Here is a 23,385-nt window from a genome sequence, read left to right as displayed (position 1 = left end):
GAAAGGAAATCGGCCGTGCCCTTTCAAAGGAACCACTCCAGTATTTGTCTGAACCGATTTATGGAAATCACGGGAAGTCTAAATCATGATGGCCAGACGCGGGTTTGAACCGTCGTCCTCACGAATGCGAGTCCAGTGTGCTAACCAGTGCGCCGTCTCGCTCGGTCTGTTTCTACGAAGTATTTAATCCAGTGGTATACCTTTTACGATATTGCTGAGACCTGCAATTTGTTTACTAGCTGAAGGCGTGGAACTTCACAGAATGATACAAACACAAGTTGATTAACACTTACTTAAAATTACTTCGTCAGATTAGGAGATCAAATTTTTTTCGGTCCAAAATTGGGCTATGTCTGATTCTCCCCTTCTTCCCCGCCGTAATTCATCGAGCGTACATTACTGGACAGTTACGATATATCCTGAGATATTCCATATCCCTATATTCGCCACTGTCGCATCTGTCGTCATATTTATCTATGTATCATAATTAAAAGCGTCAACGCATACGGTTGAAGGTACACGATAATAGAAGCAAAAAATTCTCACTTAACATGGGCTCTAAAACGCATACCTCAGGATATATGAGCACGTGTTCCTCTTTGCTACTACGAAATACAAATACAACTGTTCCACTGAACAAGTGCTCATAGCTCGTAAGGTATGAAATTTAGAGGCCATATTTACTGGACGTTTCTTTCTTGTTTAGGCCCATACTCCTTCTCCCAAAACATAGGCATCAAAGAGTTTGCAGTAGAAGAGATGTGTTTCACAGTACCCAAGATCCAAGATGAACAAGTGCTCATAGCTCTTAAGGTATGCGTTTTAGAGCCAAATTTTACTAAGGCTTCTTTGCTTCTAGTATCGTGTAATTTGAACTCTGTTCTCCAGTTCTCGCCGCTGGGCGTGTTCTGTAGTGCAGAGTAGTAGCTTGGAGACTCTGTAAGTTTTTTGTCCACGAATCTGTTGCGGGATTTATGTCTTGCAGGTCCGCACGACGCTCGAAATAAGTGGGATTCATGGAAGGTATGCTTTAAACCTCTCAGTATCTTCGTTACCGGCTCTTCGGGAGCTGGGATCCGTAAATCGGCCAGCTTTGTATAGTTTATAGTGTGGAGTGGGTTACATGTAACCGATTATTAGTCAGCGGGTATTGCTTTTGCTCTTAAGTTGGCCTTCTTGGCGGGTATATATCTGAAACACACCGGGGAAGCATATCCTGTTGTAAAGGAGCACAGTGTCTGGATTGTGATCCTGAGCACCCTTGGTCTAGCTCCCCGATTACTGTTAGGTGCTTTCTTGAGCACTTTATTCCTTGTTACAACATTATGGCGTGTCTTCTCGCAGTCTTGCTCGTATGTCCAGTGCGACACCAAAGTGCATCGAGTTATGTGTGTGTTGCAGGCTGATGCCATTCCAGATTAAAATCAACTGCAGATCTGCTCGTTTTGGGAGACGATGGCTTGTCTTTGACCAATTTCGTTTAGGGAACTTCGCGTATGCGGACTTAGAGCGCGTTCCAGGTTTTGTTCTGCATCCTCAAAACTCCTTCCTTAATCTGTGATAGCTACATCGGCTTACAGGAAGTGAGTCGTGTAATTTGGTGTTGGCTGGTCATTGGCATACAAGTTAAACAGGAGCAGTGGCCATGACACTACCCAGGGCGAACGCATTTTTCTGCCGTAGCCGCCGGATCTTTTGGTCCTCCAGCTTGACACAGAACATCCTGCTTTCCAGCAGTAGTCCACTAATTTTTACGAGCTGGAATTCTTTAAAAGTGTCATACTGTTGTTTTCAAAATCAACGTACAATGAGGTGACAAAAGTCATGGGATACCTCCTGGTATCGTGCCGGATCTCCTTTTGCCTGGGGTAGAGCAGCAACTCCACGTGCCCGGGAAGTCTCCTGTGGAAATACTGAGCCATGCTGCCTCTATACCCGTCCATAATTGCAAAAGTGATGCCGGTGCAGAATTCTGTGCACAAACTGACTTCTCTATTATGTTTCCATAAATGTTCGGTGCGATCCATGTCGGGCGATCTGGGTAGCCAAATCATTCGCTAGAATTGTCCAGAATGTTCTTCAAACCAATGGCGAACAATTGAGGCCCGGTCACTTAGAGCATTGTCATCTACAAAAATTCCATCGTGGTTTGGGGACGTGAAATCCACGAATGGCTGGAAATGATCTCGAAATAGGCAAACATAACCTTTTTCAGTCAATGATCGGTTCAGTTGGACCAGAGGATCCTGTACATTCCATAAATTCCATATAAACACAGCCCGCACCATTGTAGAGCCACCACCAGCTTGCACAGTGCATTGTTGCCAACTTAGTTTCATGATTTCGTGGGGTCTGCGCGACAGTCGAACCCTATCATCAGCTCTTACCAACTGAAATGTACACTTATCTGACTAGGCCACGTTTTCCAGTCGTTTAGAGTCCAATCGATAAGGTCACGAGCCCAGGACTGGGGCTACAGGGGATGACGTGCTGCCAGCAAAGGCATTCGCTGTCGGTCGTCTGCTCCTATAGCCCATTAACGCCAAATTTCGCCGCACTGCCGCAACAGATAGTTCGTCGTACGTGCCACGTGTGTGTAGTGTTGCTTGTGTGTTATAGTCTGTCTGTAAACTCAAGAGCGAGGAACGCTTTTGGTGGGGGAAGTGGCCTTTCCCGGAAGAACGCTGCCACCAGGCTACAGGGGCACCCAAAATATGTTGCCCGTTACCTGTCTAGCGGTGCAGATCGGCGTGCAGTGATATACGTCGTTTCTGTTCGTAGGACCTTAGTTGCCAGCCTCAGTTAATTTTATATACTTACTGATATACTTCGATAATCGGAAGTGACGGATAATCGTCTAGCATTGCAAGAAAATTTACAGATTTCGAAGAAGAGGAGGTATTTGGGGAGTAACGAGCGTTCGTTCGTCTATAATGTTAGTACAGCGTATGTTAAAGAGGCGACGCAAAAAGAACTGTTGGTTAATATTACCACTCCCAATCAAACGGCTGCAATTTATGCAAACGCCAGCCTCGCCCAACAGCACGCACAAAGAATGAACGCGGAAATAAGCCGCATGGTTTACTGGAATCGCCACGAAGAAAAACTAATAATTTTGTGAGGAAACCCAACGTTATAGATAGTTTCAAAATCACGTAAAACCATTGATGCTGATGGAACATTAAATCCCTATCTCGGTAACTAAAGACATATTGCTCAAAACATGTGCGCAATAGTTATTCTAAACACTGCTGAAATTTCAAAAAATGGTTCAAATGCCTCTGAGCACTATGGGACTTAACATCTTAGGTCATCAGTCCCCTAGAACTTAAAACTACTTAAACCTAACTAACCTAAGGACATCACACACATCCATGCCCGAGGCAGGATTCGAACCTTGGACCGTAGCAGTCGCGCGGCTCCGGACTGAGCGCCTAGAACCGTGAGACCACTGCGGCCGGCTGCTGTTCCTTCGAAACTCGTACCCCGATTCTGCACTTCTAAGCAGAAAGCTTGACATATGAGTTGCGCTTACATATTAATTTTTATTTTTTGGTAAGAACTTTATTTGTTAGTCTACAGCAATGTTATACTATTCAAAATATTCTCTATTACATACTATACACTTATGCCAGTGCTTTTTCCAATTCGTGGAACACTTTAGGAACTGTTTCTTCGTGGTAGTTTGTAGGTCTTCTAACTGTGCATTTTTAATCTCATCCATGCTTGTAATACTGCTGTCCTTTAAGACCCGCTTTGAAATGTTTATATCACTTGTACGGCCTTGGTTTACTCATAACAGGCTCACCAAAAGCAATACCCAAATTTCTAAAAATTTCATACATTTTATTCTATTCTTACAATAAAATTTAATAAAGATCGTCTAATCTATTTTAATACAAAACAAGTAATCGTTGATGCTACCAAAACACTTGTAACCTTTTCGACAGTTGACAACAGAGTAAATAGCCAATATGCATAACATTGTACACATACTTTTGAGACATGTTTACGAAGACAGTGACAAAAAAGTATTGCAAATCGGACTAAAACACAAAATTATAAATTTCTGCTTACTTTTTAAACACTCTTCATGTTGTAACAATTGTTAAGTTTCAATACAGTTCTTCAAAGAAAACTTCTACCTTCCAATAGAAACACAAAGTAAGATTAAGCCTTAAGTTCTACAGATTGATTGCATTATGTGCGGTCCTTTTTACGAATAGCAATAGAGGAACATATATTCAGATGAACAGACATTCGGTGCTATGTTTGTAGTAGACTCCAGACTTCCGTTCTTATGTTAATATTTACTGTATAATATTGTGTTCCGGAAGAAGCTATCGTTTTTTGTATTCCTTATGGTCTTAATGCATTTGTCTAAAAAATGAACGCAGCCGAGACGTATCTGTAGACGGCGTCAACACAGATTTAAAGCGCGCCGCGGTAGGGCCGGTACTACGTTGTGAAACAGCATGTAGAAGCGCCCTGTGACGTAGCTGGGTTAGCAGAGCGGGGACTCTCTCGCTCGTTCTTCAGTTTACCGACAGATTATAGTTCTGACAACTCTACGCAAACGCCCGCTGCTCTCAGTCGTTAAGCGAAAGGCGTCACTGCTTTGTCTGTGGCGGCAGGTAAAGCCTGAAATGTGGTATTCTCGGCAATCTCTTGACACTGTGGATCGCGGAATAGTGAATTCCCTATTGACTTCCCAAAACTGAATATAGCATGTGATTAGTTCCAACTACGGTTCCGCGTTCAAAGTCAGTTAATTCCCGTCGTGCGGCCATAATCACCTGAGTACAAACGACAACTTCGCCAAAACACTGTCCTTTTATACCTTCTGCAGGCGATACTGCCGCCATCTGTAGGTGTGCATATCGCTATCCCATGAAATTTGTCGCCTCAGTGTGTAGTACACTGTGTCCTACGCAGCGCTTTTGTCAACGAATCTGTGGGAATACAATAATAATGAAGCTTAACGGCAGCATCACTGGGCATTACAGTACATAAATAAAAGCAGCAAGCTACTGACTAGAGAAATTCTAGTTAGGCACGAGGGGGGGATGTGAAACACGCGTTCCGCACTCGTGACGCTTTGCAGCGACTGGGAACAAGCCGCAAAGAGCGCGGGGCTGCGCGCTCAGCAGCAGCACGGCAGTCGCAGAGCGCGGCGCTGGCACCACGAAGTGCGCGCCCCGCCGCCAGATGGGCTGCCCGACCCGAGGGGCTAGCACGTGCGTACAGGCGGTTTACCCACACACCACGTGTGTGGCACATGCTGAGGTCTCCGCTTTGTCAGGGGTCCTGCAGCCCAACTGAACAGCTTTTCGGTGGGAGAGAATTGAGGGGGGGGGGGGGATTAGCCGACTTCTGCTCCGAGCTGAAAATGACACCACTATTTAGGATTGTGTGTGAACGATTTATAACACATCGTATTACGAACCGTCCCACGAAAGCCCCGTACAGTGACGTCCGCGTCGGAGGTCGCGCAAGGTCGGAAGGAAAGTGCGAGTCGAGGAGGCATTCATGAATATGAAATAGGCGACAGATTTGGGATCTTTTGATGCGGAACAGGTAGTTGCTCTATCCACAAATTTTATTTCCATGTATCCAGAGATTCAACCACGAACTGAAGCACCTAAATAATTACAGAAACGAGAGAAACCTTGTAATAATAAATCACTACCTCTGTAAACAGATTTCGATTGCCGTAATTGTGTCGGGAATTGATAAATCAATTAAATGCTTTAATTAATTAATAATGTTCCGTATGGCAGCGGCCTTTAAAAGTACTGAAGTCTAAACGGAGCATCTTCGTCTTGAGAAGCGCACGAACACACAAAGGCCCGCCGTCCCAACTGGCGAGTCTGTGTCAGGTTATGAAACATCTCTTGCAGAATGGAAGCGGCGACTACTACGGCACAGCGGCCAGCCGCTTGAGCTCCCAGCAGCCGGCCCGAGTGGCCGTGCGGTTCTAGGCGCTGCAGTCTGGAGCCGAGCGACCGCTACGGTCGCAGGTTCGAATCCTGCCTCGGACATGGATGTGTGTGATGTCCTTAGGTTAGTTAGGTTTAATTAGTTCTAAGTTCTAAGCGACTGATGACCTCAGAAGTTAAGTCGCATAGTGCTCAGAGCCATTTGAACCAGTTTTTGAGCACCCAGCAATTTGGCAACAGAACTACTCACTTCAGCCGTAGGGACATGAGTATGAGCTACCGACCAGCTAACAAAACCCCTGAGCATCGCCGCTCTGGCCCGGTTATGGAAGGTCGTCTTGGATGGTCCACCAGCTGCCGTCTCGCCCGCGATCGCATCTTGTCGATAGGTTTGCTCCGCCATTCTGCGGTAAAGTTTAACGGTTCGTTACTTCGGGCACAGTCTAGTAATGATACTCCGTTACGGTCGTTTGCCGATCGCGAGTATTCCATGGGACTACGGGAGAGCAGCAGCGCTAGTCATGCGCTGATGTTCAGCGAAGTCTACCGCCCCAATTTTATTGCCAAAACCTAGTTTCACGGTTCAGTATTCTCTATCAAAAGTGTTCTCAGTTAAAGGTATAAAGCTATAGGCGATTGTGTTTTATATACGTCGTTATGTTAATGTCTCTATATCAGTGGAGTCTGCCCTCATTTAAGAGTATGCTGTTTCGTGATAATTTCAGAATATATCTGCTTGTGTTAGTTTCTAAATCTTTTATTTCTGTTGCTATGTCTACCACCTATTCTCCCCGTATCCACTCAAGTCAGTGTCTTCCTGCAAGTAGGATCGTAGTCCAGGCCTTCCCACGGTCTGATAATAGGCAGAAAATAACACAAGATCCTGTTCGCCTATCGATATGCATCCCGACCGCTAAATGGGGCGACGCCTTCTGGGATACGAAAACCATGGCAGTCCGTTTAGGTGAGGGAGCGCAGATCGTGCAGTTTTTTTAAAGCACTGAAAGCAATAGATACACTTCATGCAAACAGAGGGGGACACTCGTACGCGCAAGAAGGGGAAATGTAAGGGAAGAGAAGAGGTACTGCGCTGTAGCGGACGAGCAAAGGGGTAGGATTCAATTATGGGGTGGTATAGAGGAAGTCTTAGCATTGGAAGATCATGTTCGGTTAAAATATTGTCTACTTGATACGTCATGTAGCCTTGTTCGTTCATTTTGATCAATGTGTACAACTGAGATCTCAGCGTATTCTTGTATAAAGGAACTCTATTTTCAACTTTAGAAGTAAGGCCAACATTGGCCTAATTTTTTTAAACTGTTTATTCCAGATCGGTTTCAGATACTGTTTAGCTATCTTCAGTGCATTATATCTAGGTCGTGATGATTTATAGTAAATATAATAGCACAGGGTACCAATTGACTTACAGGTAACAATCATCCTTTAACTGATGTTTATTACCAGTAATGTCAAGGGGTTCCTTGGGTTACCGTATTTAGGGTAACTCATCACGACTCGGACATAATGCACTAAAGGTAGCTGAACAGTAGCCGAAATAGACCTGCAATAAACAGATTAAAAATTTATCACCGATGCTGCCCTTCCTCCTATCGTCGATCTCGTTGATACGGTCGTGGAGCACGGCGTTCCTGATGGAAACAAACCTGATTCCCTTTTCTGTAAACCAAGACATCATATCGCTCCTCGTGGAGTTAATGGCTGAGCACCCAGTTACATGCTTATTGTGACTTACTGTGACAAGGAACGCTATCTATAACGAGGACAGTATGAGGTAGTAGATTAGTATTAATCTCGCCTTGAGCCACTTTTTATACTTTGACGTGTCTTTGTGACAATTCCCTGTTTTCTGCCCAGATTTAAATCTTATATAGGCATTAGGTACAAAACCGGCCTCCTCGCCAGCAAAGCTGGTGACAATTCTGCTTTGTTTCGAAACATGTTTCATGAGACCGTATAGTGAACTGTCACTCCATCCGTACGACGCTCTGTGGCAACTGTGAATGTATGTCTCGTTCACATAGACGACGACATGCACGTATGTACTCCCGGATACTTCCTGAAGTACGCAATTCGTTTTGCCTTGATGCTACTTTGTTCCTGGAGAACTTTTTAGTTATTCGTCGTCTTCTTCTACGTAAATCCTAGAGTGCTAAGTTTTTTTATGAAATGCGTTTACATATCCTTCAGACTTCATTAAATTCTGTAAAATTTTATGAATTTCCTTCAAGTGGGTCTTCTTTTATCATTAATGTAGAAATTATTCACCACGCGGCGTACGATTTGCTCATTAAAATTGTCTGTACTGGCCTAAGATATTCTGGGCCTTTCCTTATGATATGTTGAAAATTCACCTGCATGGGTCCTTTCCGGTTCTCTCTCGATTCGCCGAACGGAAGTGAACGATACGCAAGTTGCTTCGACCACTCGTTTGAATGGACCATCTAGCACAGCTTCTTTTTCATGAACTGGTAGACATTTGCAACCACTTCGCATGTTTGGATATGAAGAAATATGTCGTTATTTGCTTTTTACTCGTGGCACGTTCAACTTCGAATGTGTTCTCCCAGAGTATGTATTTACCAGTGGAGCGCTTTGCTGACTCCATGGAAACACGTGCGACGCTTACAATCGACAGCGTGGGGGGGCGTCTTGTTTAAGGTACTCACATCTGTAAGCATGAACTGTAATCGACATAAAAATTTAATTACAATAAGGTTTTCATCGTTCTGCTTTTGGTTATATACGTGCACACTTTGCTGATTTAAAAATAAAAAAAGTATCTTAAAATACTCAGTTACATGAAAGCATGACATTATTTCAAAGACAGGTATGTATCAGCGACTACTATTCTTTTAATATTTTTATTGCAGTCTATGTCGTATTTGTTTGCAATGATTACCGGTCTCTTTCCATTTTGAAACATCTACACATCTATTGAAGTTGCATAGTAGCTATTCAGTTAAATGCGCTGGGTTCAGGCTCCATTAATCATTGACTTACATCCATTACAATGTGAGGAATTATGAAGAAGTGCGGGTGCACTACGTTATGAGTTGTCGCCCTCTATATGTGGTACATCAAGACGACGGAGGGAAGCAGGATAACTATCACCTAGCAACAATGTACCTCCAAATGTTACCTTCATGGCTGAACATGAAGAAAATGAAATTACAAAGGTTTTAGACATTACCATATATAAAAATAATGGACAATACATGTTCAAAATATAGAGAAATCCGACGTGTTCGGATAACATATACTGTCAGCAACATCGTACACTGTTATGTAAATGATTAGAGTAGCAATTCTCTGTAATACGTATAACGTCCAGCTGAGTGTATTAGTATTGTTCGTGTTTAGTGTTGTTACCAGGCCTTGTAGGATACATAAGGGGCATGAACACCGCTAAGTGTCAAATGATTCATGAGAAAGGCACAGAGATGCCACATACTCTTGTGAGACAGCGTTATCAGCGCCTGCCAGAGGTTTCAAATAATCTAATTGTGAGTCCCATTTTACTGGCTGGTCAAATCGTGAGATGTAATGATTTGAGGGGCATTCTGCTGTGGCAGTGGTCCTATGCCGGACTGCACGCTGACGTGCTGGCAGGCGTACTGATCGTCACGTTCCACTCTACCACGTCTATCACAACTGACCAAGCCCTTTGTAACCCTTTCGTAACCGCGTCTGCCATCCGAGAACAAGTAAGGGACCCCTGCAATATTATTAGTCATCCCGCACCATTGGTCGGAGGCTAGCAGGAGCCAGACAAGGAATAACACAAACGGCTGCTTTTGGAGAGGTGCAAGAAGCAAGGGCTGCTGATAAATGGCGTCGCACTGCGTTCGCTGATGAATCGCGGTTCTGCACTACACCGGACGACTTTCGTCGGCGGCTATGACGGCGACCTGGGGAGACGTCCCATTCTTCATGTTTTAGAGAGCACGGCGATGTTGCTCCTGGCGTCCTGTTGTCAAGAGCCATCGGGTACGACCTCAGGTAGCGGCTGGTAGTGATTGGAGGAGCTATGACGGTACGTCACGGACATCGTGCCTAGCCCTGCGTTACCCCTCATGCGACAGTATCCTGGAGTAATATTCCAATAGAATCATGCTCGTCCACACAAGGCATGTGCCTGTATGAACTGTCTGCGTAATGTTGACGTACTCCCGAGGCCAGCAAGATCTGTCCCCAGCTCAGACATCAACTCTGTCCGATATACTGCCAGTATCAAGGACCCTTACAATAGTTGTGGGCCAGCTTGTCAGGAGAGAATACAACGACTTTTTGACACACTTACCAACTGTAAAGTACATGCATCGAGGACAGAGGGTGCAACGTCATACTGATAAGGTGACTCGTACTTCCAAGTTGAATTCGGAAAGCAGTTCTAATTGTGGCAACGGCTTTAAAATGAGTGACGTAACCAAAATGCGTAAAAGCATTTTGAGACGTAGCGGGGATTTTCGACTTGCATCGCTGATATCGATATTCAGCTGTCCTGCTATCCCTGACCGCTCCACCGGCGGGTTTTCCGGGTGAACATGTGACAAGTGAGTCTCCGGTCGGCGTTCAACGAGCCAACTTGCGTTGAAAAAAGCCCTCGTCCCTAACCGTGGTGCATGAGCATCGCCGTGCTTGCCGCCCTTGTCTTTTGGCGCGTATCGGATGTACGGTGCCGATCACTGGGCACCTTGACGTGCAAAATTGTGGTGGGTTCGTCTTCTCACGCTGAACACCTTCCCAGCTCGTAATTTGCAAGCTCCAAGTAACGTATGACTTTTATTTTGTGTTTAACTAAGAAGATTGTTGAAACTTATTGTGGCATGGGTACCTGCCGGAGATGATTCTGAACTTTGTTCCACAGTAGCTATTTAAAGGAGGCTGACGTTCCTCATTCCGTTTTTGATCATCCGCGGAATGTGTGTTTTAAGTCGTTTTCATGCAAATTTTAACTTGTTTTACGACGAATTGTCCGCTTTGGGACTGGCTGCGGTTGTGTACGTGCCCGGCAGCCGTAGAGTTAAGGGTTTCATCATATGTCACGGCAGCATTTGGTATGTTTATTTAATGCCGAAAGTGCCTTAAAGCAACTGTAAGTGATCTCTAAATTTTTGTTGGATTTTTGTTGGTTTGGTGAAAAGAGTAGACTACTGATTACATTTGGCAATTTGTTCAGCGCTACGATGCTTTTCCAATGCCTTTCTGAATGCTATGTTTTCTGTACAGTTGCTTCCGAGTCGGTGTCGCTCAAAGAGCAACTAACAGAGAGAATTAATTCAGAAAAAAAAGTCTTCTGTAGAGAAAGCATCACTTCAAAATATTCCGATTTGTGTTTTGGTTGAATTCGTGAATTACCACAAGTAATGCAATACCATTTCATTGTCACTTGCTAGACGGACTAATGGAAAACATTTCGCTACTAATAGCATTACACATTGCATTGTTTTACGTTAGATTTGATTCTAAGGTCTTGGAGACCATACACTGTTCTTTGAACTTTGTTTTATTGTTTTGGTGTCGCGCAAATTACACTAGTGACGAAAAATTGCAACTCAGTGAAATGATTATATTCAGTAGTACATATCCTACTGAGTGGAAGCAAAGTTTAATTAAGCCTATACCCAAGACTGACAACCCTAAGTCGCCAGGTGACTACAGGCCGATCAGCATACTACCTGCAATTTCTAAAGCCCTAGAGCACATCGTCCATGAACAACTGACGGATTACCTCAAAACTCATAACGTCCATGACGAATATCAGTCAGGCTTTCGAAAGCACCATAGTACAGCAACCGCATTAATCAAAGTAACTGATGACATTAAACATGCTATGGACAGACGTGAAGCTACTATCCTAACACTGCTTGACTTTAGCAAGGCTTTTGACACAGTTGACTTCGATATATTACTAATTAAAATGAAACAGCTGAATTTCTCAAACAGCGCAATACAATGGTTCGACAGCTACCTCAAAAACAGAAGTCAACAAGTCATTTGTGGGTCGGAAAAGTCTTCATGGAAAAGCGTGCGCTCTGGAGTTCCCCAAGGCTCCGTTCTTGGTCCACTACTCTTCTCACTGTACATTAATGATATTTCTTCAGTGATTCACTCCTGCAACTACCATCTTTATGCCGACGACATCCAACTGTACATAAGTGCAAGCCCCAAAAACATTGCTGGCGCAGCAGCGAGTATGAACGCAGATCTTTGTTCTGTTTCTCGATGGGCACAGAACCTAGGTCTGAAACTAAACCCCAAGAAATCCCAGGTCATACTTATATCTCATCCAAAGTTAATTAGCCGGTACTTTCGCGAAACAGTCCCTAAAATACTCCTCAATGGTACCCAACTACCATACCAAAAAACAGTAAAAGACCTTGGAATAATCTTGGATGAACACCTAAACTGGGAAGAACAAACAGTCACAGCTTGCCGGAAATCGCTCTCCTCCCTACATGCAATTCAAAAGTTTAGAAAAATATTTCCAACCCATGTTAAACAAAAATTAGTCCAAACACTAGTCTTGCCTAATCTTTACTACTGCGATGTAGTTCAACACGGCACAAATAGTGAAAATTCTAGATGCCTCGAGCTAGTGATGAATGCTTGCGTTAGATACGTGTGCAATATTCGGTTGTATGATCATATCAGTCCTTCATACTCTCAGCTAGGTTGGATACGCCCACATACGGCACGCGATCTCCACACGATGTGCTTACTTCATCGATTTCTTAGCCACTGGTGCCCCCAATACTTATCTTCTCACATTAAACACCTATCGTCATTCCACAATCGCAACACTAGATCGGATACGTCTATCATCTTGGCTGTACCTTTACATAACACAAAATCTTTCTCCGTGTCGTTCTCCATCTCAGCCATACGACTATGGAACGCGCTCCCCTGTGATCTGCGTCTTATCCAGAACTACTCAACATTCAAGAGGGAACTCAAAGCTTACATATTAGGGACGGTATAACCACCATTCTTGTGCCCCTCCCATCTCTTTCTTTCTCCTCTCCATCACAGCTTCGAATTTTACCGTTCTATTTCTCTTCCTCTAACCTATCTACCTCTTATATATCTCTTTCACCCCATTCTATCGTCTTATGTCTCTGCTCGATGAGAATAACTCACAAGCTGCAAGAACATAACGAGAAAATTCCCAACTAACAATGGGACTGACATTCAGAAAAGAAAAGTATGTTTACTTTCATATACATAGTCATTATTATTATTATTATTATTACTATTATTATTATTATTATTATTATTATTACTATTATTATTATTATTATTATTATTATTATTGATTGTTATAATTATTTTTTATTGTTATAATTATCATTATACTACTGTTATAATATCTATTTTTTTCTTTAACATCAATACTGCATAATAGGCTATATGTCCTTAATGTTAAGTAGAAACTGTAACTCGTTCAACCTGAGTATGCCTGGTTAGGTGTAAGAGAGGGCCTGAAGGCCCTAATCTTGCCAGGTAAAATAAATGCATAAATAAATAAATAAATATATATATATATATATATATATATATATATATATATATATATATATATATATGAGAGAGAGAGAGAGAGAGAGAGAGAGAGAGAGAGAGAGGCGTACGCCAAAGAAGATTAAAACATAATAACTTTGTGAGGTCCAACAGGGTCTAAGAGAACCTTGAGAAGGGGGTATGTGCAGCAATAACAAGAATGTCAGTATTAGACAAAAGCAGAATGTGACGGAAAGACGGTCCACAAACTAAGATTAAATAGTGTGTTACCAGCATGAGGACATATCTAGTTAACAACTGTTGAATTGCTGTCTCCATCTTGACACAGTCATCCATTGCCAGTATCTGCTCTATATCACTAACAAGCGCAGCAGCGAATTGGCGGCCCTTTGTGAAGTTTAGCCAGAAATGCATCCGACGGAACTGACCGATATTATCCTCGTACTATACCATGCAGATAACTTGTGTTGCAAGATGCAGAAATGTGCTAAGTAGCAGCGTAATTACTCACCATATCCACGCAGGTCCTTGTCGGCGGGGATATTGCCGTTGGGCTCGAGACGGTCAAGGAACTCGTCCGAGTAGCCATTGTACGGCAGCTTGCCGCCGCGGGAGTTGGCCTCCTCAGATTCCTCCTTCGAGATGGCTGCAACAAGAAGCAGGTGCACACGTGTAAGTTAACGCGCTTCTCTATTACGGAGGTCATATGTCAAAAACATTGCTGATAAGACATCTTCTGTAAGTGATAGAAAACATCGTACCGTAACAACTTCTCTCCCTTGTTAGAGGACCACCAGTAATGTAAAATTGTTATTAATTTCACGACGTGTGAGCTTTATTAGGCGGAATCATTCCAGAGCGACTTGACATTCTACGACGCACGAACACGCTTAACCTGCCAGTCACGGCGGATTGTTAACTTTGAACACAAGGTGTGACGTACGATTTATACGCACACGAAATTTCGCGAGCAAGTGACTGATATAAAATGTGACTCTTGGGATGACATCATAGTTGTACACATACACTCTCTGACCATTTTGAAGACTGTGAAAACTAACTGTGAAAACTAGATGGCTGTATGATTCTGGAGTACTGAAATTGTGCCTCTTGTGTTTTACTATCTTTCTCTGCACATTTTGCCACGTCTGTAGTAAGGACCTGAACGTCTTCATTTTATAAAAACCAAATAGCAATTATCACGGGTATTGTTTCTTCATACCATATGAAACACAAAACTAATACGTCTGTTTGTGACTGCTTAAATGTGTTCAGTTGTGTTGATGGAGTATGGGACAGTGTAAGCAATGTTTTTCTGGGGTACGGTATATGCAGAAAACAAAAATAGTTCAGAATAGAGAGAAAAAACTACTTTTGGTGTAACATGTGCTGAAGAGGTGAAGACAGCTGTGAGAAGTGTAATTCAAGATTGGATGAAAGTTCTGGCAGCAGAAAAACAACACAACATCCCTAGACAGACTCTGGAAGGTTAGTTATCTTAAAGGTGCAGTAGTTGGAAATGTACTGGTAAATACCGATATAATGCCAACAGGGCAGATCAGATATAACAAGACGACAACAACAACACAAGCTGCAACCAGTAGCTGTTTAAGCAGGTCAAGACGCTTGGTATACCGAATAAATTCGACCTCTTTCCAAAAGCAACCACCAGTAAGACAACAGCTTAGCATGGAAGAAAAAAAGGAACGACAAAAATTCTTACTAACACCCCAGACAAGCAGAACGTGAAAATAGGAAGAAAAAAAATTAGCTAAACTCTCAAAATCTAACAACCAATAAGCACGTTCCTAAAAATGGCAGAGGACAACTTCAGCCATAGAGCAGTTCATGAAAGCTCTGGTGTACTTCAGATGAGTGACACTGACGATAAATCGAGTATTCACGATGAAGAAGAATTTAACTCGGAAGGTGAGCTCGAAGCGAATGACTACGTTACTGTGAGAGTGGCAACAAAAGGAAAAGAAATACCGTCTCGTCATTGCGTAGTGCATACCAATTCTGTTGATGAAATTGAAAGCACTGCAACTGTAACTTAACCGCAAAAGTCACGGAACTTTGACAGACATTTTCTGCTTGTTGCACAAGCAGAAGCACGTCAAATTAGCTTCACAGATGTCATCTGAAGACTACCAAACCCTTCCACTGTCGGCGGCAAAAAACGATCTGTATCAATATGTATTTCTCCCTGACACGGATAATTACATTGTACAGTGAGTTTATTATGAACAATGTGGTTATCAAATAACGTTTACTAAGAAAAATAGATGTTTCCAGTCTGTCTGTGTATTTGTTTACTGTCGCTCAGTGTGCCACACAATCTGGAACCGCGCGACCGCTACGGTCGCAGGCTCGAATCCTGCCTCGGGCATGGATGCGTGTGATGTCCTTAGGTGAGTTAGGTTTAAGTAGTTCTAAGTTACAGGGAACTGATGACCTCAGATGTTAAGTCCCATAGTGCTCAGAGCCATTTGAACCATTTTTGTGCCACACACCAATGCTCGCTCATGGCGCCCCACGATGAAGGGGGGCAGAGTGGGCGTATCACATCACTTTGTTGTCAGTTATTGTGTTTGTAATGTTTTTATCAAAACAAAACATATAAATTAATACTAGATGGTACAGGCTTCCTACGTGACACGAAATAATCCAAAAATAATACCACATTTCATCACAAAATATTCTAAAACAAAACGTCTCTGTTATGTCAGATTTTAGAACTGCCAGAATGAAAACACTTGTTTAGTTATTCACTGCCACAAAGATATTTTTCGCAAATAGTGGGCATTACCAATTGGTGTGCCTTTTTACTCATACAATATTATTCTCTACTGAACATTAGTAATTTTACCGTTTTTAAATTATTAGTTTCTTCACAGAAACTTCCGCTAACAACACTGTTATTCTCGCATTTACGGCTACATAACGATGGTACTTTACAATTACTTTGTTTTGCTATGGAGAATAAAGAGCCGCGGGGGGTAGTCGCGCGGTCTGAGGCGTCTTGCCATAGTCCGGGCGGCTGCGCCCGTCGGAGGTCCTCCCTCGGGCATGTGTGTGTGTGTGTGTGTGTGTGTGTGTGTGTGTGTGTGTGTGTGTTATCCTTAGCGTAAGTTAAGGTTAGGTTAGGTTAAGCAGTGTGTAGTCTTAGGGACCGATGACCTCAGCAGTTTGGTCCCTTAAGAATTCACACACACTTGAGCATTTTTGCGAATAAAGACTACTACCTTATTTCTTTCCTTCCATTCACCTGTAGTTAATCTTTTAATTTAGGTGCAAACTATTTCGAAGAAACTGCGATGTCAGCATTAGGCACTGCTATATATGTTAAGCGTTTCTTAAACTTCTACATTGACTGACTCATATCAAATATTAGATTAGATAAAAGTTGGACATTGTGGTATCTACGGAAATGGAAATTAAAACTCACTGTAATAATTAGAAAAAAAATTGGAACGCAACAAGTATATTTCCTAATAAATGATACATTGGCCACTGCAAAGCAATGGTAAAAGTTGAAACACTCTAACCCGTTACAACGGTGTGCTATACATTAATTCGAAACAGGAATATTAGTCTTCGCAGGTAACGCTCTACCACTGCGCCATTGCTTATGGCCCTACAATCATGCGTCAGTACGACAGTACTTCTCTTTAAATTATTGTCTTTCCTCTGTCTGGAGTTGGTAACCGTTACTCTAAACTTACGTTTCCTCTTTCACAACATTAGTAACGGAGGAGGTGATTAGGGCCATTGGTAACTGTTTCACTTCCTGCTGCGGTTTGAAAAAGTTTCAATAAACGCCTGGTACTGCTTATACCAAAACCATCACAGGGTCGTTCTCAGGTTAAGGACGTAACATTCGTACAATATATATTGAAAAATTAATATGAAAATAATAACAACAATAAAAACATGGGCAGATGCGAGTAGGACTCGCGCTGTTATCAACATTGATACTCCCAAGGTTATGGTTCGACACTGATACTCTCAAGGTTATGGTCCCAGGAATTCCAAGGCTGTCGAAAATGTCTTAATCGTAAGTATGAAGTCGAATAACAAATGATAAAAGAATTACAAATTAACAATTTTCTAACTTTTTCCTTTACTTGCACTATGAAATCTTGCTTCTTCCAAATTTCATGTTTCTAGGTCAACGGGAAATACCCTATTGGTTTTGATGAGTGAGTTTGCGAGTATCAAGGTATGTGGCATAAACTGTCGTATCTTTTGGCTGCAAAACTTCCATTTTTCATGGAAATCTCACACACACTACGTTAATAGACAGCAAGCAATAGCAGCATAGTGCAAACAACGAAATTTCACCAAAATAAATAAATGTTACAAGTGTGATGCTTCTGCTATGACAGGACGAAACAGCAGATACAGAGTTTTGTTCGCCGCTCTCAGAGGAAGAAGACACGACGAGTGAGTGAGTGGAGGGCGCAGGCTTGGAAACGCCAGCTGCGATCCCCTTCGTACCTCGTGAACTCTGTCGACAAAGGGAGCAGAGGCACAAAAAGCGTTTCCTTGTAAGAGGATTCCTGGCGATACTTTCCCCGAGGTTCGAATGACCCGTCAACCTAGAGTTTCGAAATGAGGGGCAGCGTGAAAGAAACTTTTACAGGGAGGACCCTGTTCTTCAGAACGATCTGCCCGTACGGCACACCTCGCCGTGACTATGGTCTCGGCAACGGCTTCTGCTGTGACGAATGTTCTCCGAGCCGTTTCCTGGACTTTAACAGCGCATTATTCCTGGTAGCAACAATGGGAACACCGTGTCGCGGTTCGGCACAGTCTTCCTCTCGCATTCAAGCAGTTGCCTCGCCCGCACTACGGTAGCCGTTTGAGAGGTAGCACTACCTCACAGCCGAATAAGGAGGTAAATTGGGGGGGGGGGGGGGGGGGGCAGGGAAGGAAGCAAGAGGAAACGGGAGGCGGAGGGAGCGAAGGAACGGGAGGGGGAGGGAGGGGGAGGGGGAGGGAGAGGGAGGGACGGGTGGCGGCAGCGTTGGAGGGTATGAATCCCTGGCTGCATTCGAGAAAGTTGCACGACATACGCCAGCCAGGAATTTATATGCGAATTTGCGCGATAAAAAGCCAAGTCCACAGTATCGTATGCCTTCTTGGTCAGAGCGGTAATTTAAGTGCGCTTTTTCTACTAAAACCTGGGAGCGATCACAGATATGGTAGAATGAATTAATTTGCGAGGAAATTAATATCTGTCTTACTGACTGTCTATGAATCTAGTTCTTTTCCTAATCATGGGAGTAGAGTAACAAACACCACTGGATAAGTGAACAGTACAACTGTTTTCTTTCTTCATGGCTATTTTTGTGTAAGGCGAGACAGTGAAATGAAGAGAAAACTTTACTATTAAAGTCAATCTACTGCCTTTCAATAGCGTTTTCACTAGGTGAAAGTAAATCTCAAAGCACAGCTTCATTCAGGGCATCGGTTGTTATCGAAGGCACTGCGATGTCAACAGGCCAGATACACGTATCTCTTAATTTGGTAGTAAAAGTTATTATTATGAGTAAACTCTAATAAAATTAAATAGTCTTCTATAGACAGTTTAATGCAGGGTGTCAAGTGAAATTTGCGTACGACCCAAATGTTTGGTGATAGTTACCTACCATCTTTTGCAAAGCGGCGACTCGTTGACAGTAAGCATCGGCGAATAAATAGAGTGAAAATTCACTACAGTCTGTTATCACGTTGACAACCGTACTACATTTCCTAACTTTAACAAACGGGGAGAAAATGACTGACGAAGTTGGAACTCAAATGCTACACCAAAAGTTCTGAACAGCGGCATCAAACTCTGGTTCGCTACTGGAAAGAAGAAAGTAAAACACCTAAAAACATTGCTCATTAACTGTCGACGGCGACACTTTTCACAGTCAATTAATATACTGAAAAGAGGAATTCGCAGATGAAGAGGAGTGTGATACTAAACAACCAGAAAGTATCACACTTACTCATTTCAGTACGAGTGAAGGAACACTGTAAGTTCAATTACCAATTTAATCTGTGAATTATTGAGGGCTAAAAATAACTGAAGAAACGCAGAAAGCATAGATTAGCAAATTCTTATTAAATCCGCTGTAACCAATTAAAATTATCGCGGAGTTAGATAAGTAACTATATCAAAGAAGAAATCTTGAGATCATTAGAAAAATGTTAAGAATATCATAAAAGCAAAATAGTATTTCTTTCCATCTAGCGATCACCATCACATTAAAGTAACTTTGCCTGACATTTGAAGATACAAAGTGGTTTGCTAATTCTTGTAGCACAGTGGACTCGCATTCGGGAGGACGACGGTTCAATCCCGCGTCCGGCCATCCTGAGTTAGGTTTTCTGTGATTTCCGTAAATTGCTCCAGGCACATGCCGGGATGGTTCCTTTGAAAGGGCACGGCCGGCACCCTTCCCCACCCTCCTCTAATCCTATGAGACCGATGACCTCGCGGTTTGGTCTCTTCCCCCAAAACAACCCAACTAATTCTTGGGAGAATAATAGCTTACATTCGTCACGGCAAACTGAGGAATGAGTCTTGTCAAGACTGCGTGACTGATTTCGAGTAGAGCTTTTCAGACAACTGTTACTCATGAAGCGACTTTGTACTTCGTCTACAATCCTACAACGAAATTTCAAGAGTTCTGTGTGTTGGTGTAATATCCCCAAAAAAGTAAAAAAATAAGCTCCCAAAAATGACGACGATATGGATCGTGCTTTTTCGATAGCAGTTCACAAAGAATCTGTGCTTCTAAGTGGAACAATAGGGAAGACCGGGGCTAGTTACTACACTTTTTTCAATACTTTTTAACAAGTGTCGAGATAATTTAAAGCCATGTATTTAAAAAAAACTACGAACAGACGGAGAAACATTTCCTCTCGCGGTCTCTCGCCAATACTGACGGCCCGCCCTTCACTAAGCGACAGCAGAATGCTACCATCAGTTGCTACTGTCTATCGTAAGGAAACTGCGCCGCTGTCATTCCAAATTCGCATGTAACGAACTGCCCCGTGTAACAGCCAGCCTCAGTCTCCCCCAAATGTGGCATTCAATCACAAAATGATAAAATGCTTGCTGCACCTACTGCTGAGCGATTCACATCTAGTGATTTCTTTATTGATTTTTTTTCTTGTTGCTGCATTCGACTCATTCGACAGCACCATTTTCTCGTTAAAAGGCAAGTCTCATAGATTTCTCAATCCATCTTTTTCATCAGAGTTATCACCTTCGCAGTACTTTTCGTTCCCAAAACTGAAAATGCATCAGAAGGTTATCGACTGAGGATCTGAAGAGGGCCGAGAGAGAGAAACTCGAGACAATTCCGAAATAATATTTCTATGAGACATCATCAATTCGTACGCGTTGCACGTGAGTAAATAAAATAACAGAACTTATACGACTCTGAGTGTGGATTTTTTTTTATTGGCATAGTTCATGAACACACGGACCGCAGTGTGCATTTACACCGCAAAGAGAAATAGTAGTTTATCTGTTCTTATTTTGTAAATGAAAGTTGCAAGATAAGATTAGACGTTGATCAACACGCTAAATGCAAACTATAAGTACGGGAAATCGTAGTGAATTTGTGTAAATTCATACCTCATGAAAAAATCCAAAATTTTTAACCAAGAATAGATATAGGAAAGAAACAGTGTGTCACGGAATGTAGCAAGAACAGAATCATTAATCTCATTCCTTATGCTGCCTAGATAGTGTAATGGATAGTACACAAAAAACTGGAACTAAAAATTGAAGAAAAACTAGCTGAGAAGCAATTTGGATTTAGAAGATATACTTGGTGAAGGTACAGAATAGCATCCTTATGCATTCTAGGCGAGACTTATTGAGAAGCGTTAGAGCTTACGTAAGTCTTCTTACAAGACTTCTGGGCTGAGAGGCCGTGGTAGCCGTAGAAGACTATTCACCAAAAGTTTCGTCCACGACTATGACAAACATCTTCAGAGATGAAAATAATAGAGTCAGCATAGAAATCTCAAGGATGTCCTAATTTATAGGGGCATTATGAGATGTATAGGGGACACAACAATTCGTCACGTGAGGCCAAGTGCATATGATTATCTCTGACAGGTGACATCATATTCGACCCCACGTAAGCTGCCGTTAGTATTATTTTCTTTGTGCAAAGTTGGCATCCATCAAGTTTAAACTCACTTACTCACTTTCCTTTTTCGTGTCTGGAAACCAGGTCATTATCTTTAAGACCAGTATAGGGCTTCTTTCTTGTTCAGCCATAAATCGTCGGGGTTGCACCTATAAGGGCAGTCTGGGCAGGCGAGCAGATGCTCCATATCCTGCACAGCGCCACAGTCTCACTTATCATCCGTGGTCCCAAGACCCCACCTAATCATATTTGTCTTCACTGGGGCCACCCCTATCATTCGGTTCAGTGCCCTCCATGCCTTCCAGCCTGTGTTGAATCCGCTGGGCACTTCCTGTGCAGGTGGGTAACCAGCTGGTGGTTCTTCTATTATTGTGGCTAAGAACCATTTACACGATTTCAATAGCTCGGGTTTACACTCACTAACAAAAAGGGGATGCCGATCGTCAATAGTTTGTCTGAGTCTCTCTGTGAATTCATGTTATGTTCTCAGAGAGTTGGGATTCGCAAACCCGGCAGCTCTATATAGTTTTGGTAGGGAAGTAGGTTTCATGCGTCCCGTTGTTAATCAACATGTTTCATTAAGACTTCTGTGGACCTTCTTTGGATGGGCTGATCTGAACCATACTGGGCAGGCAATTCGGCCGTAGAGAAGCATAAGGATTCTTAATGTGTAAGCACCCCATTTACTGTTAGCTAGTTTCCGCAGAATATTGTTTCTAGCAGTTACCTTCTGTCGCGTCTTTTCGCAATGGTATCTGTATGTCGTGTCCCTCCACCCCTCATGAACCATGGACCTTGCCGTTGGTGGGGAGGCTTGCGTGCCTCAGCGATACAGATAGCCGTACCGTAGGTACAACCACAACGGAGGGGTATCTGTTGAGAGGCCAGACAAACGTGTGGTTCCTGAAGAGGGGCAGCAGCCTCTTCAGTAGTTGCAAGGGCAACAGTCTGGATGATTGACTGATCTGACCTTGTAGCAACAACCAAAACGGCCTTGCTGTGCTGGTACCGCGAACAGCTGAAAGCAAGGGGAAACTACGGCCGTAATTTTTCCCGAGGGCATGCAGCTTTACTGTATGATTAAATGATCATGGCGTCCTCTTGGGTAAAATAGTCCCCCATTCGGATCTCCGGGCAGGGACTACTCAAGAGGATGTCGTTATCAGCAGAAAGAAAACTGGCGTTCTACGGATCGGAGCGTGGAATGTCAGATCCCTTAATCGGGCAGGTAGGTTAGAAAATTTAAAAAGGGTTATAAATACAAAATCAAATAGGGGTAATGCAGGAGTAGGTTTAAAAATGAATAGAAAAATAGGAATGCGGGTAAGCTACTACAAACAGCATAGTGAACGCATTATTGTGGCCAAGATAGATACGAAGCCCACACCTACTACAGTAGTACAAGTTTATATGCCAACTGGCTCTGCAGATGACGAAGAAATTGAAGAAATGTATGACGAAATAAAAGAAATTATTCAGATAGTGAAGGGAGATGAAAATTTAATAGTCATGGGTGACTGGAATTCGAGTGTAGGAAAATGGAGAGAAGGAAACATAGTAGGTGAATATGGACTGGGGCTAAGAAATGAAAGAGGATGCCGCCTGGTAGGATTTTGCAGAGAGCACAACTTAATCATAGCTAAGACTTGGCTTAAGAATCATGAAAGAAGGTTGTATACATGGAAGAACCCTGGAGATACTAAGATATCAGATTATATAATGGTAAGGCAGATTTAGGAACC

General features: G+C 42.8%; 1 protein-coding gene across 4 annotated transcripts in view; it reads right to left on the bottom strand.

Moving 5' to 3' along the window:
* The window catches only part of LOC126356311 (cyclin-dependent kinase 14), a 1,047,636-nt gene that overhangs the window by 169,086 nt on the left and 855,165 nt on the right, over window positions 1-23,385 (bottom strand). For all 4 annotated transcript variants that reach the window (XM_050007266.1, XM_050007268.1, XM_050007267.1 and 1 more), the window contains one exon: window positions 13,993-14,127. In XM_050007266.1, coding sequence (XP_049863223.1) covers window positions 13,993-14,127 — 135 coding nt within the window. The remainder of the gene's footprint in view (window positions 1-13,992; window positions 14,128-23,385) is intronic.

Source organism: Schistocerca gregaria, chromosome 3 (assembly GCF_023897955.1).
Source record: "Schistocerca gregaria isolate iqSchGreg1 chromosome 3, iqSchGreg1.2, whole genome shotgun sequence".
Taxonomy (NCBI): Eukaryota; Metazoa; Arthropoda; class Insecta; order Orthoptera; family Acrididae; genus Schistocerca; species Schistocerca gregaria.
The sequence above is the reverse complement of the archived record's forward strand: the minus strand, read 5'-3'. Positions and strand labels throughout refer to the sequence as shown.